At 39.6% G+C, this 19,167-nt stretch overlaps 2 protein-coding genes across 2 annotated transcripts in view; one reads left to right on the forward strand and one right to left on the reverse strand.

Annotated features, from left to right (window-relative positions):
• LOC311292519 (uncharacterized protein) overlaps nucleotides 1-19,167 on the forward strand; it is a 679,077-nt gene that overhangs the window by 52,489 nt on the left and 607,421 nt on the right. The window lies entirely within an intron of this gene.
• On the reverse strand, nucleotides 411-6,269 carry LOC311292564 (uncharacterized protein). The gene is made up of 6 exons (XM_084412289.1): nucleotides 4,799-6,269; nucleotides 4,101-4,261; nucleotides 2,225-2,432; nucleotides 1,445-1,520; nucleotides 1,019-1,272; nucleotides 411-864 (listed from the first exon to the last, which is right to left on the reverse strand). Exons 1-5 carry the CDS (start codon nucleotides 4,823-4,825, stop codon nucleotides 1,205-1,207), a joined length of 540 nt encoding a protein of 179 aa, XP_084268415.1. The 5' UTR covers nucleotides 4,826-6,269; the 3' UTR covers nucleotides 411-864; nucleotides 1,019-1,204.

Raw genomic sequence — 19,167 nt, forward strand, 5'->3', positions numbered from 1 at the left:
TATGAAGCTAACCTATCAGCTACCCCTCAAGCATCTGAAAGCATTATGATTGCTAAAAGCCCAGTAATGTATAACTACAATCAGTAAATATTACATGATGTGCAGTCTACAGTGAGGACTTTTAAAGAAAGTTAGAATTGTGTAAGCATGACTTTACACCAAATTAAAGATTAAGCTTACTTTAGTAACTTTACAATGTTCTTTGTAATAATGTGCTGGGTGATATGAAAATTAAATTATTATTATTTTTTTTTTAACATTTTCATGATTCACAAATTTTATCTAGATTTCCTTGCTTTTCATTAAACATACTAAACAAATAGCAAGACATACTAATTCAAATAATTATTTTATATCTTATAAGGCTATTTTAATTAGTCTGCCAATGTGAGCAGTATGAGTTGGTTTAAATCTGGATGTTACAATTAAGCTTTTTTTACCTTTTCAGGAAGGAAATTTAAGTGAATCAATTTAAATGATTGATATAACAGCACTGGCACTGTTTTTTTTTTTTTTTTTTTTTCATCATGCTTGCGATACCTTTCACCACATGAACTTGCATGGTAGGCAACAATCTCTGCAGGAAACTGCTTTCCACAAATTGGACAGGAGTCCTAAGGGTCAAGTGGTTATAAAGAGGTATATAAATTTAACAAACCTGAAACTGAAAATACTACAGTGGTATATGAACCGAAGAATAAAAGATACTTAAGTTTGTGATATCAGTCTGTGTAATTTTTTTCTGGATTGCAGCTTTAATATTAACCTGAAACATCATTGATGGCTTACCACACAAATAAGGTCAGACTCCTGTCCTGCTGGCTGGTCTACTGTCTGGTCTGCTTCCTCTTCAGATTCATCTTTCTTTGAATATAGAACACAAAAAAACAACTCTTTATAACAATGACTTGTCAGCTGAAAACTGAATTACACTACAATGATTCAATCAAACCATAGCTGAGGACATGAAGTGTTATATTTATTTTATAAAACAACTAGAATTTAGAAGACAACTTACATTATCTCCACAGGACTCGATGTGGAACTGTATCAGGGGCTATCAGGAATCAACTTGCCACAAGTCATGCATGCGTTTTTGGCATTCTTTCAAACTCTGCAGCATCAAATGGGAGTGGGGTGGTATCTATCTTTTCTTGAAGAGGGACAATGTATATTACATTTTTCCCATTGTTTGATGAAGACTTTAGGACTTAAGCAGTGTACCCTTCAGCGCCCTGGGGCAATGGAGTGGTTTTTCTTTGTCCACTGCCCCTTTGAAAACATAAAAAATTTTAGTAGCTCATTCAAATGACCTTTTCTTCCTTTGTATGATGGAATATGATATTATTCAAGATGACATACATTAAAATTTAACACAAACAAACATTTTGTGCTTAAAAAACAGGTCTGGATGTTTTCTGTAATAATGGAGAAAAAACCTCACCTGAAGCCTTTGTAAGCAGCCAACCACCACGCAAATCTCTCATCTTGGGAAATTCTTCCAGCAGCACTCGGCTTATCTGGAATAAATTTGCACTGCTGTCATTGTGAAAATATCAGTTCCACCATCTTTTCAGTCAATTGAAACAACTGTGGCATCAGTTAACATATAATCAATATCATCAATAGCATATAGTCAGGATTTGGTATCTTTACGACCAGTGCTTTTGTGTGTTGTATGAGGTGAAATAGTTCAATGATGACTGATGGCAGTTATCAGATAAAGTTAGATGTTGATAGTTTGTCTGTTCTGTACCAGCTGCAATAAAGGTTGTTTGGTTCACCCGCCAATCTGCAGGTCACTGCCCTACTATGTACAGTGATATTTGCAACAATCAGACTGATTTCATACACCTCCATAAACCAGGAATGACTGAAAGACTTTAAGTCATTCCTGGTGTACGGAAGATGGTGTACAGTCCAGCTGTTGCCGATATCAATCTACAAAATCAAGACAGCAGTGACAGACAGAGCAGGGGATAAATCAGACAAGATAAATGACAACTTGTATGGATTAGACAGACTGACAATGAAATCACTTAAAATGTAAACCAGTTAAACAGTTCTGTGGCATGATCAAAGCAATTGTAAGACATTACAGTATACAGATGTCACAAATTGACTGCCAGTATGGCGACCACAGCAGAAATCACATGATTTGAAACAGTAACTGAAAAATGTCTATGTCTTCAGAGTAGATTTTTTTGTTATCTTTAAGGCTAACCTCTGTGTGATCCACATTTTCAGCCATATTTATGGTCCTCCTTCCAAGACCTGCTTGCAAGAGCACTGCCTCATCCTTTGGGGTTTTGTCGGTGTTCTCAGGTTGCAGGCAGAACTGCAGTTCCATAAACCTTATAGCTGATACACGTGGAGTATCCGCTGACTTTCTTTTTCGTTTCTGGCCTCCAGAATACAAAGATGGGAAACATCTTGGAGGAGGCATAGATAGTTATTAATCAGTGAAAATCAAAGTAAAATGTTTTAATGAATATAAAACGGTGTTGAGTTGTTGTTGTGTAAAATTGTGTTACATTGTAACTGATTTTTTGATTATTACAAAATATTGCACTGGAGTAAATTATTCCACTTATACAACGGTTACCACACCTTAAATCATTGTTCAGATATTGTATTTCAAGACATTTGTCAGGTTTTTGTCCTTAAAATGCTCTTGTGTGTAAGACTCATTTCTTATGCATCTCATCCCAAGCCTCCATTGCTTTCTTAATTGTTCATGTTAACTTAAGACATAAATTACTCATTTTACTTGAAAATACATGTAACTTTGACTCATAGGTATGTGTATTTAACTGTTCAAGCTCAATTAGTTAAGCACTCAGTTTAGTTCTTACACAGTTCTCTTTTGTTTTTTTGTTGTTGTTTAAGTCTGTTTGAACTTTGAAATAATTGAAATCAAGTGATATGGAACTGTAATTCGGTCAAGACCTGACTGGACTGGAACTACTTTAGCTGAGCATTTCCCTAAAAATAATTGCACACCTAGAATATTCATCAACCAATCAGATTCAAGATTTCAACAGCTCCATAGTTTTTTATTTATTTATTTTTTAATTTTATTTATTTAATATGGACATAGCAATAGCATTGGACGAACCAGATGCATTGTTTAAAGTGTTATAGCACATGTGCTAATTTTCAACACCTGTCCATAGGGGCTTTTACAACAGATAAAAACACATTGTTAAACAAAACAAGACACATTTTATACATGGGAACAACTTTGGCCCGATTTAAGCCACTGTTTGAGCTCTCTGGTAAAGATTTTAATATTGTTCTGCAGTTTAAATCCAATGGGGAGAGAGTTCCACAGTGTAGCCCCTCTGAAGGAGAAGCTAGACTGTCCAAAAGATTTTTTAAACTTTGGGAGCACACAATCCCCACTAACTGAGGCTCTGGTGGAAGGTCTAAGAGAGCCCTGACGCCTCTGCATGAGGCCAGAGAACAGTGGTGACACACAGTTGTTCAAACATTTAAAAGTCAATTTCAAAATACTAAAATTAACAAAATTTTCAAAAGTAAAAAACTTGTGCTTTTGTATGATATCACAATGATGCCATCTCATTGGTTTCTTGTCAAATATCTTAATTGCCTGTTTATATAGAGAAGTAACTGGTTTCAGAGTGGACACTGATGTTTGTGACCATACTGTAACACAGTATGACAAATGTGAAAAAACCAATGCATGCATAAACAATAAAGCAGCATGATGTGACAACTCTCCTCTAATAAAACGAAAACAGTTCAGATTTAATTTGACTTTCCTACAAACATGGTTTACTTGACTTTGAAACTTCAGGTGTTTATCCAAAATTATGCCCAAGTATTTCGTTTCATGAACCTCATGAATGGGTTCATGGTCTAAATGAACCTCAAAGATGCTGTCAGGGGACCTCCGGTTATAAATAAATAAAGATAATTCAGGACAGCACACATTCTATTCTTATTTTACAACAGGGCTGAGTGATTACTGGAATGTTTCCTAAGTTGTGTTAAGTAAGAGTGATCTTCTTTTTGACCACAATAATTGTGGTTATTTTTGCCAAAAACTAAATTTAGTTTTGCTAACAATCACTTACCTTTGCATCTCATGCCGCACTGTGGCTGGTCTTACAGGTCTGCTGCTGGTAGGAACAGTAGCAGTAGGCTGAGCAGTGGTGTTTTGATGTGACGGAGGTCTTTCCCTTTCACTTTGTATGCAGTTTAGAAGCACACGGACTGCTGACTCAATGTTTGTCTTCTGTTCATTTAGAGAGAAGTCTGGGTTACATTTAATTAGACGTACTTGGAAAATGGAATCATGTAAATATTAGTCTTGACTATATAGACAGATACAGATTTGTCTCTGATGCCTAAACCAACATCATTTTAATTGTCAAGAGTCTATAAGATCAAATAACAAAGTAAGGAAGCAGGAAGCGCCTGTTTCTAAGTGGTTAAGCATCTGTTGCAGGTCAGCTGATTTGGGACACTGCAGGGCACATGGGAGTGAACTAACTATTATTAAACTATGTAAATAGTGATTTTATATTTCATGGAACACACCAATTTGCAGTAATTTTGGATTTAAAACATGCTTTAAATCGCATTGGCTTTATAGAATGTTAATTAACCTGCTCTGTTAACACTGCAGCTTCTAATTATGCCTACTGGGCAAATAAAATACCTTTACTTTACTATGGTATTCCTATAACGTTACATGTTATCATCCACCAAAAACAAACCAAACCAAAAGAAAGAAAAACACTGTACACATTTGATGTGATATGATACTGACCTGCGAAGACCCACCCTGTTCTGTCATTTTTCTAGAAGGTAAAGCAGAAGAGAATATAAGGAATACATCGTTTAATATGAGAGTATCTTTAATTATGAGACGATTGAATAGCAAACTTAACAGTACAGATAGGCTAGCATTAGCGTTAGTGTAACTTACATTTCGTGAAACAATAAAGGCTAACCCAACTAAGAAACAATGATTACCAACTTAGACGACCAGCGCACATATTAAAACTACTTAAACAAATGTATAACGGTGAATGATTGCAGGGGGAAGATAAGAAAAAAGCATACCTTTATTGGTCCTTCACATCGCCAGCGCGGGAAGATGGTGACGGTTTTTTTCCGCTTTCTCGGTCGCGCGCCGACGGCTCAAACGAGCTCTTCTGATTGGCCGAAATTCTCTGCTCTCTGAACAGGGCCTGCCGCTGCCTCACAGATGCACAAATCACTTTTGCTCCACATTTCACGGAGTATATGGTGCAAAAGTGAGAGCGCGCGGAACTTGTCATTTGAAGGCGAAAAATCTGCGTTTGAGACTCGTAGCAGCAGATTCAAGCAGTTGTAGTAATTGGACTTGCGATTATGTTAGAAAACTATCCAAGAAAAGTAATGCATTTGTGACCAGATGTTCTACAAGTGTGCAACTCTCATTGTATGGATTCACATATTAATTTGCGGGTGTGCAAAATTTGTCCGTGACTTCACATTTTTGATACGGGTGTGTGAATGCGTTTTGCACCATATTCACTGCAGCAACTGTACAAAAAATGTGAGCGTATGAGTTTCTTCATGTGTGATTCGTAGAATAGGATTTGTGCACCTGCAGTGAAGAATGTGTGAAGGTGTAACTGTTGTGTTGTGTTTGTAGGAGAGGAAAAAAAATCTACAAGTTTACAACTCCTAAAAAAAAATTCTCTGTGACTTGTGTGTGACTTTATTGATACACATGTGTGGGTATGCTCTACAGCTACAAATTCCACTCTCACATGTGTTCAGTAGTTTTGCACCAAAAATACCTTCATACGGCGGCCGCTCAGGGAAAGGCATCATATACTGACGCTTACATCCGACGCACATGGCACCCTTTAATATCGTCAATATGAGACGCAGATAAATATGGGCCAGAAGGCGCCTCCTAGCGGTCTAACCCTAACCCTACCCCAGACCTAAACCTACCCATAATGTGCGTCTCATATTGACGCTAAAGGGTGCCATGTGCGTCGGATGTTGACGAAATGTCAAAAGCTTCAGTATATGACGCCCTAGGATGAGAATGCGTTGTAATATGAGAGGGAAAGGCAGAGTGCAAAGTAGGAGAAAACACTTAAAACAAATAAAATCACTCATAAAAGCAATCGATTTTTGCATGTTTTCAAATATTTTTGTGGCTTGTGTATTTTTATTGTACAGACTCAGATGAATAAATCATCACACCCATATTGACAGATTTAAACAGTTGTCCCTCCGCTTTTGGCAGGATATATTTACTTTTTAAATTCACATGACGTAATGTGTCTGTCCCTTCCCCGCTTCAAACTCGTTCCTATATGGTTAATAAACTCCTATGTAAGTTACTGTACGTGCTGTATAGTCTCGGTGATGCGGGGGCGGGGCAGCAGCGCGATCTTCACACACACACTGTAGTAGTTTCTGTTTGCTATAGGCCTCCGGCAACAGGCTACAACAACAACAGGACTCATAACCATATCCCTCCGCCTCTATTTAACATCAGTATATGTGCGCGGCACTCTATACTACATCCTCCTTTTTTATAATAAAACAAAAGTTTATCTTTAGCAGAGAAGATGTAAAATGTAGCTAAACTGAAATAATATTTCAATGTGTATCAATCAGGGATACCTTAAATTTAAGCTGAACATACCATTGCATATCTACCATTTCCTTTTTTTTTTTTTTTTTTTTATAAACACAACATTAGTCAAATATTGTATACACTTACTGGCTTAACACATAGTCTTTGAATCTCACTGGTGGCCTAATGACTCGGCCGCTTCTGGTTTGACCCATCTGTGGAGAAGAGGAAGGCTCCACACATGCAGTCTCATCAGCACCAGTAGGAGCGTCAGCAGGAGCGTCCGGGGTGCTGTCTTGCTCATCCTCAAGACTGTCCGGTTCAGTATACACCTGAATCTTGCTTGGTGTCTTCCTTAGGTGTCTCCTGTTGCGTCTGTACTGCTGGTACAGGGACCGTCTGTACTAGGACCGTGGTTCAGCACGTGTCGCCGTGACAACAGAAGGACGCCATCCTCGGTCAGTTTACATGTGAACAGTCCCACCAGGCGGCAGCGCAGGAAGTTTCTTAGTGCCTCTGTTGTAACGAGTGCGCTGTATTCGCTGGAGGTCCTGAAGAGTAGAATGTGCATTAGTTGGCACTGCAGGTTGCAGCACTGTGCTTGAGCTGGGTAAAGTGCTTCTCAGGACCCTGCCCATAAGCAGTTGTGCTGGAGAATAGTCCATTCCTGTGATAGGTGTGTTCCTCAGAGTTAGAAGTGCCAGAAACGGGTCAGTGTTGGTTTGTTTGGCCTTCTTTAACAGGTATTTAACAGTCTTCACAGTTCTCTCGGCCAGGCCATTTGACTGCGCATAGCCAAGGCTGGAATGAGTGAGCTTAATTCCCCGTGCTGTGGCAAACTTTCTCATTTCTTGGCTTGCAAAAGGCACATGGTCGCACACAATCTCTTTAGGTATTCCCACTCTGGCAAATACCGACTTCATCTTGTTAATGACTGTGTGTGCCGTCTTGTCTCTGATGTTTAGTACTTCCGGGTATTTGGAGAAATAATCCACAACCATAAAAAATGACTGACCACTGATTTCAAATATGTCAGCTCCTACTTTCAGCCAAGGAAGCTCTGGGGTTTCATGAGAGATCATCGGCTCCCTCTGGTGGCGAGGTTGGAACTGCTGGCAAGTTGGACATGACTCAACCATTTTTTTTCTATGTCTCTTGTCATACATGGCCAATACCAGTGTACTCCTGCCAGAGCTTTGGTGCGCTGCATACCTTGGTGTGCCACATTCAGCCTCAGTAACATGTCTGACCTCATTTTGCTCGGTAGAATAATTCTGCCACCTGCAAACATTATTCCATCTCTTATCGACACTGTGTGCCTAATAGGCCAGTACTGTATCACCTTTTTGTCAACTTGTTTCCTGTGCTGTGGCCAGCCATGCCTGTGAATGTTTAGCAATGTTTGCAATATGATGTCCTTTTGTGTCTCAGACTTTAATTGTGCCAGAGTCTCTGGGCTCAGGGCCTCTGTTGGCTCAAGAGCATACTTTTTCGTCAAAAATGTCACACTATAGGCGGCTGCATATATGGAAAAAAAACACCAAACCCTAAAAAAATTCTAACAAAAGGTTTTGCAGCTGTTTTTTGTAGTATTAGGTGTCCTTAATAACATTAGGCTTGTTTGAGATGAGCAAAATCTGCGCAGAACTGATCACCGGTGATCAGCGCGAGATGCATGCCGGTTAGAAATGTGTCCGAGTGCGGTCCGCCTTGCTCTGATGTCATGCTGACGTATGTCAAAAAACTCTCGCGATCGCAAGTCGCACATGTCGGATTCTGCAGTCGAGCGCAGTTGCTCTCCACCGACTGCGCTGATCAAAAGCATGATGGGAAACGACTTGAAAACGACACAGCTTAATGCTCATTGGTTTAAACAACCGTGATGTATTGATCTCTTTTAAAATGTTTGATTTTAAAACTCTGATATCATGTTTTATGTGTATATGTTATGTGTCAATATTCCCAAACTATCTGACAGTGCAATCTCTTTGGGTTATGCAATTTAATTTTTATAAATAAAATAAAATGAATAAAAACACATAGGCCTATGTCTGAATTAAAGAAAAAATGATTGATAAATGTATTTGGAATGGAATTAAATAACAAGTACTTTGGGTGTCTTGTTCAATTTATTTATTTTCATATAAAAGCAACAGAACTTGAATTACATCCAGTTTATTAGCAACATTGTGCACGAGCGTCAATCCCGCGATATCCATCTTTGATCTCGCAGGTGTCAGATCCACTATGAGAAGAGAGAACTGTCCGGCTTGCCTGCACTTTTTTCACTCCTCCTCTCACTGCAGCGCCTACTCTCGACTACATTTCAGGCGAGGCAAGGCGCATCTCAAACAAGCCTACTGTCTCTGTTGCTCTTGTGTAGTTGCTCGCGAGAGTGTGTCTGCGATCAGTAACTCTTTACCTGGCGTGTAGATTACATTCAGGTCGTAGCGCTGCAGCTGAAGTAGCATCCGCTGTGGTCTGGACGGAGCTGTTCCCAGTGGCTTTCTCAAGATTGTTTCCAAAGGTTTGTGATCCGTCTGCACATTAACCTTGACTCCATAGGCGTACTGATGAAAGCGCTTGACTGAAAACACGATAGCCAGAAGCTCCTTCTCTATCTGTGCATAGTTTTTTTCTGTGTCTGTTAGAGCTCTGGATGCATAGGCGATAGGATGTCCATCTTGCTTAGACATGCGCCTAAACTGTCCTTGGATGCATCTGCTTGTATCACAACAGCTTTCTTTGGGTCAAAGAATTTGAGAACGGGTGCTGTTATGAGCGCATTCTTTAGGTTCTTTACAGCTTCCTCATGTTCGTGTTGCCATTGCCATACACTGTCCTTTCTCAGCAGTTGTCTCAATGGCGCTGTGGCTGTTGCTTCTCCAGGTATGTACTGTGAGAGATACTTGATCATCCCAAGCATGCTTTGCAGTGCAGGTCTGTCTGTGGGTGAAGGCATGTCAACTATTGCCTCAACTTTTGCATTGTCCACTTTAACGCCCTCAAAGGTCACAACATGACCCATGTATTTGACACTGTTCACCTTGTATTGGATCTTCTCTTTGTTGAATTTGACGTTAGCCTCCTTTGCTCTAGTCATCACTTTTTGCAGTATTTCCTTTTTTGTGGATGCAGCGATAATCATGTCATCAGCAATTATGTGAACACCTGTGATGTCCCCAAATGTTTCAAAGTTGCGCTGCTGAAAAACTTCACTCGCCGACTTGATCCCAAATGGTAGGAGCTTAAACCTATAGCGCCCCCATGGCGTATTGAAAGTGCACAGTAGCGACGACTCCTTGTCCAGCTTTATTTGCCATTAGCCGTCCTTCTCATCCAGCACTGTGAAGATTTTCTTACCAGCAAGTTTGCACAACACCTCATCTGCTGTGGGAACTGAGTAATGCTGTCTCAAAATAGTCTGTAGGGTCTAGGCAAACCCTCAGCTTCTTCTTGTCTTTCTTTTCAGTGACTACAAGGCTATTGACCCATGTTGTCGGCTCAGTTACTTGTTCAATAACATCTGATTTTAACAGGTTATCAAGTGTGTCTCTCAGTCTATCTAGAACTGCCAGTGGTACTTTCCTGCAGCCATGTATGACAGGAGTGACTGTAGGGTCAATGTGGATGTGATGTTCACCTGAGAACTCACCAAGTCCTTCAAAGACACTTGCATGTTGCTTAAGCAGCTCCTCTTTTGTAGTTGGGAACTTGACTGCGAGCGTGTCAATGTCCATCCTTTTTATCAGACCTAATGCTTCACATGCATCCTTGACTAGGATAGCTGTGTCTGAGTGGTTCGACACGTAGAACATGCAGTTTGGATTTGGTTTGGGCAGTGGAGCACTCCAGTGAGATTGTCCCTTCTGGTTTCAGCTGTACGTACGCCACCAACACAGTCTTTGTCGGTTTCAGTTGCAAGTTTATTTGTTTTTCACGCCTGGCTTTTCTTCTGTTCTCTAATGTTTTGTACACAGCCTGCGGTAGTACATTTGTTTCTGCCCCTGTGTCTAACTTAAACTTAACAGATATGTCTCCAGCATTTATGTCTGCATACCAGGAATTGTCTCTTTTAGTGCTTATGTGGTCAAAGTTCACTGTCCCAATGAAAAGTGTGTCTATTTCTGGGCTCAAATCATGCATTTTCATCTTATGTGTTGCTTTTGTAGACTCACACATCTTTGCGTAGTGATTGAGCTTACCACACTTTCGGCACGAGATTCCAAATGCTGGGCAAAGCCTTGGTTGATGTGTCTTTCCACATTTCCTGCACACTTGATCCTTTATTTTCTTGCTGTCACTCTGGACTTGTAGTTTTCTTCCTTGTTTCCAATGTTGGTAGTCTTTGCCTTTGGTCTTGTTCACTGCATGTATCACTCTTTCTTGTGTTGTCTTATTCATTGCTTGTATTTGCACTTTGGCCGTCTCCGCTGCTCTGCAGATGTCAATCGCTCTCTCTAGATCTAACTAAGATCTGACTCTCTTAACAGCCTTTCTTTGAGCCGTGGATCATTCAAACTGAACACAATCTTGTCTCTGACCATGTCTTTTTCTGATGCACCAAATTCACAGTGCTTGCTTTTCTGTCTCAACTCAGTCACATATTTCTCAATGGTGACTGACTCTGCCATGGGATGAGCCCAAAACTGATGTCTTTCAAACACCGTGTTTTTCTTTGGCTGGCAATATGTTTTGAATGCATATAAAATATCATCCACTGTTAGCTCTGCTTCATCCGCTTGTACAACGTCAGATGTGTTGTATACTTCGAGAGCGTCTTCTCCGAGTGCATGCGATAAGATGGCTACCTGTTCTTTAGCTTCCTTTCCTTCAGCACCACTTGCAGTCATGTACATTTGAAAGCGTTGTTCCCATCTTCTCCAGTTTTCGCATATATTGCCTGTTAGCACCAGCGGGGACAGTAGTTTGAACTGCTCCATCTCTTTTCCGCTCCCGAGCGTAGCTGCCTGCTCGCTCACGCTAGCTTAGCTGTTAGCAAAAGTCCGTACCTAACTTCGGCAAAAAAAAAAACAACGGCAAACTGAACCAGCTTCTGACACCATGTAGTAGTTTCTGTTTGCTACCATATTATAACGTGCATCATGGTGAATGGAAGGATGACACAGGGTAAGTTGTTTGCTCTTTTAATAGCGGCAGCTCCAGCAACAGGCAACAGGCTACAACAACAACAGGACTCATAACCATATCACTCCGCCTCTAAGCGGGTACTATTTAACATCAGTATATGTGCGCGGCACTATATACTACACACACACAGAGCAGACTGATGCGAGGGCAAAACTGGATTAAAGTTTAAAAACATGCTCATATAAATCGGGAGAGCTCCTGCTCAGGGCAAATTAGTCTATTTTTATTGAAATACTAATTATTGGGAATTTATCTATAATTCATGGGGATTATCTGTTAATTAATTCATTTAATCATTATTGTTTTTGCCTCTGCCATGTTTGTTGATGACGTGTTGGCATCTGATTTGTCAGTTCATCAAGTCCCGCTCTCGTAGTAGCTTACTGCGCTCTGATTGGTCAGAATCCCCAAAGTGTGTATCTTTTCCGGAAGTGCAGTACTCCTAGAGGGCGCTGTGTTATACACACTTTAGTTGGTGGGGGGCATACACACTTCAGGTACACAAATCACTTAAAAGTGATTTTTTGGGACAAGTGAGATTTTAAGCCTGGCCACCATTTTAGAGCATGCTGAATGCCATTATATAGTCAAACAAATGAAGACATATAAAATGTCCTCAATTTTTGAAGTGGTCCTCAGTTTACTGGTGTGTATCCTTGTGAATGTACCCAAAAGGGACATAAGTAAACACACACACACACACACACACACACAGTCTCACTGTATGAGGACAACATGATCTTTATCTCCAGAGCTGCTCTTCAGAGTCAGAGTCACCCCGTTTCACCTGAGAAAAACTACTGTCAAACACACACTGAAACTGATTACATCTTAAAAGAAAGTTTGTAGTAGTTGTAGTGGTTGTTGAAGTAGTAGTTGTAGTAGTAGATGTTATAGTATTTTTAGTAGTCACTCCTTACCACTGATTGATTTCTTTATATTTGTTTTATTTATATCTGTTATTTGTTTTCATATATTGACTTATACATGTTTATGTATGTATGTTTATTTGCATATATATATATATATATATATATATATATATATATATATATATATATATATATATATATATATATATATATTTTTTTTTTTCTCTATCTCTGTTTATTTGTTTTCCCTGTTTGTGATCCCAACTTATGTACATCTTGCATATTCTAATAAATTTAAAAATTTAAAAAAATAAAAATAAAAAAAAGAAAAAAAGAAAAAAGAAAAAGAAAAAGAAAATAAAAAGAAAGTTTGAATTCATTTCAAAAGACACCATATTTGATGATACATTTGCATTAAATCATAAAACATAGAATCCAGAAAAATATAATAAAAAACACACTTTAGGAAAAAAAATATATATAATGTTGGGCCCTAAATTAGAGTTTAATTGTGAACAAACAAATTATAATGATATTTTTGGCCATATCCAGCTCTATTTTTGTATCATGAATCATTTGTGTCCTAATACAAAACAAAAGGACTGAATGTATAACACAAACCTCAGGATGTGAGTCATTTACAATATCCAGCATCTTAGATAATAGTCCAGAAACAGGGAATATAACAGATGCACTGTTGAAATGTCTATTTAAGAGGTTTTAAACAGGATTTAGAGATATATGTGGTATAATATCCCGCTCCAGTGTAGTAGGTGTCGGTGTGCAACTGTTCAGCTGTTCCAAACCCTCCTGTAAAACACACGAAGAAGAGGAAAACGAAAGTAACAGCATCTGGGCCTCGTTTATCACCGTTGCGTCGCACAGAACAGGCCCTGAGAGAGGCGGACGACACTTCCGACGCATTTGATGTGATTTATAAAAACAAACTTGACGGGAAAATTTGCGCACCTGCACGCAAATTGTGACCCACATTTTAGAGACGGAGCAGTTTGGCGAAACGATGGTGAGCTTCTGGAGTTAAATGTCGTTTTGGTCGCTTTTAGAAAATTATACATAAACAGAAAGATAATACAGCTATAATTTCACTAATTTCAAATATAATATCACACTAGCCATTGTAAGCTCCATGTTTATTTCGGGGTGGAGACGCATGTGGCGCAATTTTCCGCTGACTGGGATTTATAAAAGGAATCTTGCGCAGGTTCTGGCTTATTATTTGTAAGTATAATATTTTTTGGCATGCGCCATTTTTGTTTTTCTGGCGCACGTACACTTTTAGTAAGGACCCGCACAGTTTTATACATGAGACCCCTGATACCCAAACCTGTTGCTCACTGGTTTTGATCTGATCTATGATCCAGAAAACATTTCTACAGATGTCAGTTTAGCACAATGCCTCCAAATCTAATAACACTCGCGGCCATTTCTGTGTTTAATCCACAATCCATCGAGACCAGCAAGAGATTCTGAGAACGACGCGCGCGGACTGACAACAAGCGTTACTGAGTTTAAAATACTGATAAACTCTCTTCTTAGTGGACAAGACTGCAAGTAAGTTTAATACATTCTCCATTAAAGTCATTTGTAATTATTAGGAACTTCATATTGTATATTAAGCGTGATTTAAATGTTAAGTTACAGGAGGCTTTTCTTCTGCTACTCCGAACAGAAATTACAATCTTTTGAAGTTAAAACACAAAAAGTTTTAGTGAGAAAGGGTTATTGAAAACAAACATGTTTTTCAAAGTTTTCTCCCGTTTCCTCTTCAGTTTTAGGCTGTTGTTTTTGTGATGTGAAATCGAAAGTATTTTTGAAGCAGACATTTACAGTAGACAGACAGATGAAGACTAACGTCAATGAACAACAATCTGCTGTTATTAAACTGAATATTTCGGTTCATATAGCAATTATGATTAGTAGTTATACAGTATGTCTATTATAATTCAGGTTACTTTTACTCAATCAGTTATTTTAGGATCATTTGAAAGTAATGAAATAATTCATAATTGTGAACTTGAAGTATTAAATGACAAGCGATTCAACAATTAATAAAGATTGGGTAAATATGATTGTAAAATGATATAAAACTGTAATAGAGAATATTACAAATCAGCTTCAGTTTTCCCACTCAAAGTTTTAAACACAATTGCTTTTCCCCAATGAATTAAAGGAACACGCCGACTTTTTGGGACTTTAGCTTATTCACCGTATCCCCCAGAGTTAGATAAGTCCATACATACCTTTCTCATCTCCGTGCGTGCTGTAACTCTGTCTGACGCACTCACCGCTAGCCTAGCTTAGCACAAATACTGGAGGTAAACGGCTCCAGCTAGCATACTGCTCCCAATAAGTAACAAAATAACGCCAACATTTTCCTATTTACATGTTGTGATGTGTATAGTCAGCGTGTACGAATAACAAGGTCACACGAGACACAGCCATCTTCTAACTGTATACATACTGGGAACTATATTCTCAGAAGACGAAGCACTGCTACTTCTGCGGAGGGATTTACTCCAACTCTGAGGAACTCTCTGCTCCTCACCACAGGGCTTCTCAGGCGCTGCGAGCACATCACTCCGCCAGAGTAGCAGTGCTTCGCCTTCTGAGAATATGTGACCATGTTATTTGTACACACTGTGACTATACAAATCACAACATGTCAATAGGAAAATGTTGTCGATATTTTGTCACTTATTGGGAGCAGTCGGTCAATTTTTTTTTTGCGATCATGCAAGTAACGCGACGCGTGTGCAATGCATTAGGTGACAGCTGACCATGCAGAGCATCAGGGAGAAGTTGGGGTGTGGGGAATTACTAAACGTTCCCAATACTTCAGGAAAAGCTGCATTTTGAAAGAGTTTTGATTTGATTACCGAGCCTGAAGCCTTCAACAGTGGATGCGATTCTTTTTCTTCACAACACTCGCAAATAAACAGTGAATGAGCCTATATACTCAGTTCAACAGATTTTTTTTTTCTTTATTATATTTTTATTTTTATTTAACGTTAGCCAGTTGGCGAAGAGTTCTTTGAAACGTTGTTCTTCAGTAAAGTTACTTGGCATCAACAAAAGGTAGGCCATAAATCTTTATTTACTGCTGGATCACATTTGGCTAATATTCTCTACTGCATGCTTATGCTTCTCTGTAATGGACAGTCTGTATTAATATTTGTGGGCATGATTGTCGGTCGTGGTAGTTATGTTTGAGGCCTATAATAAAATTTTACCTTGTAGCATGTGTATGTGTGTGCGTCTAGCAGAGACAGCGCGCGTCAGAGAGAGCTTAAAGTGATATTGATGTTGGTCTCGGCTCGGGTTGGGGCTGAAAAATTGCAGACGTTTTCGGGCTGGGTCTAGATTAGGGCTTGAACACCACGGGCCAGGTCTCGGTTAGGGCTGGATGTTTTGCCCCGTGCAGGGCTCTAGGCAGTATGCTAGCTGGAGCCATTTACCTCCAGTCTTTGTGCTAAGCTAGGCTAGCGGTGAGTGCGTCAGACAGAGTTACAGCACGCACGGAGATGAAAATGGTATGTATGGACTTATCTAACTCTGGGGGATACGGTGAATAAGCTAAAGTCCCAAAAAGTCGGCGTGTTCCTTTAAAGGGGTCATGAACTGGATTGTTTTATTATTTTATAATGTTGCCTGGGGTGCCCTTATAATGTTAGTATGATTTTTACATCAAAAATTGTCATAATTTATAAATAAATGCCATTTTTCCAAGCCTGATTTCAGCCTCAGATTTGAACGCTCTGTTTTAAGGGGGGTGTCTGCTGTGAGACTGCTGTGATTGGCTGACATGCTTGCATATGAAATAGCTAGTATTACATGCACTCTCTCGAAAACTTTTACTAGGCTACGTTTTTACTATTGCAGCTATCGAGATTAACAAATCGTGAAAAGTATCGTTTAAAGCATTATATTTAAATCTATTCCATCACATGAAAGGTTGCAGCATGATGAGCACTGACTGAGCAGATGACAGTCTGTTGATCGCGTGAATAAAGATCTGATCATTGCAACGCAATTTTTGCACTCTCACAAATGCTTACACCAAATCACAATGCAAACACGATGTGAATACACAGTAAGAGCTTCGTTGTGTAGTGTAACAGTGTCATTATTTCATCACGACTAGAGTTTGGTAAGTGTCCAGATAAGCTCTCGCGGCTCGCGCTGTACTGTTTGATTGACAGCTTGGGCGATTGGAAAGGGATTGTTCTTTGATCGCTTTCTGTATATAATTTAATAACAGTTTAAAAAAGATTATTTTCATAATACTACGAGAAATTATGTGAAGTTGATCGTTTAGTCACTGATAGGGTGGTGAGCCACCATCGTGATGCCACGCCCCCAACCTGTGAGACCAGCCCAGTCTCACTACAGTTCGTGTTCGTGTGTACACCAGTGGTTGGGAACCTGGCTCTTAGGCAAAAATCATGTGGCTCGCAAGGTCTCTCACCCTTTACCAACGAACGATAAAAAAATTAAGACGTGCGTGTTCAGTGCTGTTCGTGAGTGTCACGAGCATAGACAGTAAAAGAAATGGACACAGCGACCCCATTGGATTCAACGGAGACAAAGTGAAGCCAATTAGAAAATCTTACTTCCTGGGGGTCCAGCGTACTGCGCAGACTCAAACTGAGCTCGACGACGTAGATGTGACGTGAGCAAACCGTCTGTCTTCTAGTAGCTGTGCCAAGATCAATCTGAATCATTACCTTCCGAAACTCGCAGAGACGGAGAGTGTGAGTAGGAGCTGTCCATGATCTTGGAGCAGGAGAAACTTTTTGTAGGTGTTCTGATTAATTACTTTGTCATTTTGCCTCGACGTCCCCCCGATTGCCCGCGAGCTTCTCCTCCTGTCCATACGGTAATTCTCTACTGTGCGACAGAGAGTCGCGTGGCTGTGACGCAATCGTTAGCCTACTTTTACAAAAACTGCTTCTACAGGGCCATAACGTAAGATACAAGGTAATGGAGCATTTTATACATTGTCGTGTTTCTTTAGAAATAAATAATGGACAAATGGAGTCTTTAAACGCCTCAGATGTGAAGTTATTCGCTGTCAAAGTGACGCCAAAATGAATGGGAGTCAATGGGATGCTAACTGCAGGTGGGGTTCCGTTAGCCAATGGCGGCGTCCGGGGGTACTTTAAAATAATACAAATCCCTGCACCCTTGGTCACGAGTCACCACAGCAATCAACTAACCGCTTACGTTTCTGTGGTAACCTAACAGCTCCTGCACTGGGATTCAAGCAGCCGCTGCTTGTTTAAGGTGATGGCGAAAATCATTTTAGAACAGCAGCGAAAATGTAAAAGTAGGCTATATAAACTTGAATATATCCTTTTATTGAAACGGGTGCTTTGCTGTGCAAAGAGACATTTCGAAACATTTCACCCGCTGGCCGCTGGTACTTTCACTTTTGCCGCAGAGACCCTTTATGTCCTATAAATGTGTCGTATTGTTGATAATCTGCGCAGATTTCAGTTGACGATTCTGTTTAAAGTTATTAATAATAAAACATGAATGAATGAGAAAGAAAAGAGCAGGATGTGCTTTATTGAAAAGAAATATTAAAAGCGCGATAAGTCGCGAAAGAGACCTGAATTGTACTGACAGGATGCTGTGCTCCGCGCTCCGAGTGCAACACGGACAAGCATATAGTATAACCCCCCCCACGACGATATCATCGTCCATTGCGATGTTTTACTGTAAACATCGTCAACTGCCAATTTAGGGGACATCGCCCAACCCTAGTCACTGATGCATAAACAGTATTGAACGATTTTAAGAGAAATATCTGAACTTGAATAATTACACAGAAATCACTGATCACAGATCAGACATTAGAATACACATGGTTACTTACATGTTGCTGGCAGATCCGTGTCGGGAAATTGTGATTGACTGATTTAATAAAGTTTAACCATGCTGGAATCCGAAGGAAGCTTATGCAGACTGTCTTATTCCACAAACAGGCGCTGCACAATATTTAGTAAACAGCATGTTTATTGCTTGTAAGTAGCTCGATCCGGTTTAGCAATTATCATGTCGTCCTATGTTATTCAGCATGTTTGGGCGAATCGGTGGGCGGGGCTAAACAGGCCGTGTTGAAGTAGGCGTTGATCTTCTTTTGTGGAGGCGGGGTTTTATCCTCTTTGACGTCATAGATCCCCACTTTGAAAAATGAGTCGTTTGCTGAGCCTGATGTCTATAAAAGCTTTTATTGGACTAACAAGGTAGTTTTCAGTTCTGAAACTTACAGGATATTATTATAGTATGATGATCTCTTATATGTCAAAAGCTCAAGGAAATTTTGATTTCTCAGTTCATCACCCCTTTAATATTTAGAGTCAGTTAAACTCACTAAACAATCAGAAATGATTAAGACCATTTGGTTATTTTACATGGCAGTATATTTGTCTGTAACTCACTTTATTTTATAGATAGTTTTTGCTGTTGCTGTTGTTGATGATAACTCAGCATTCTTCATTATTG

This window comes from Rutilus rutilus, assembly GCF_951802725.1.
Source record: "Rutilus rutilus genome assembly, chromosome: 6".
NCBI classification, from domain to species: Eukaryota; Metazoa; Chordata; class Actinopteri; order Cypriniformes; family Leuciscidae; genus Rutilus; species Rutilus rutilus.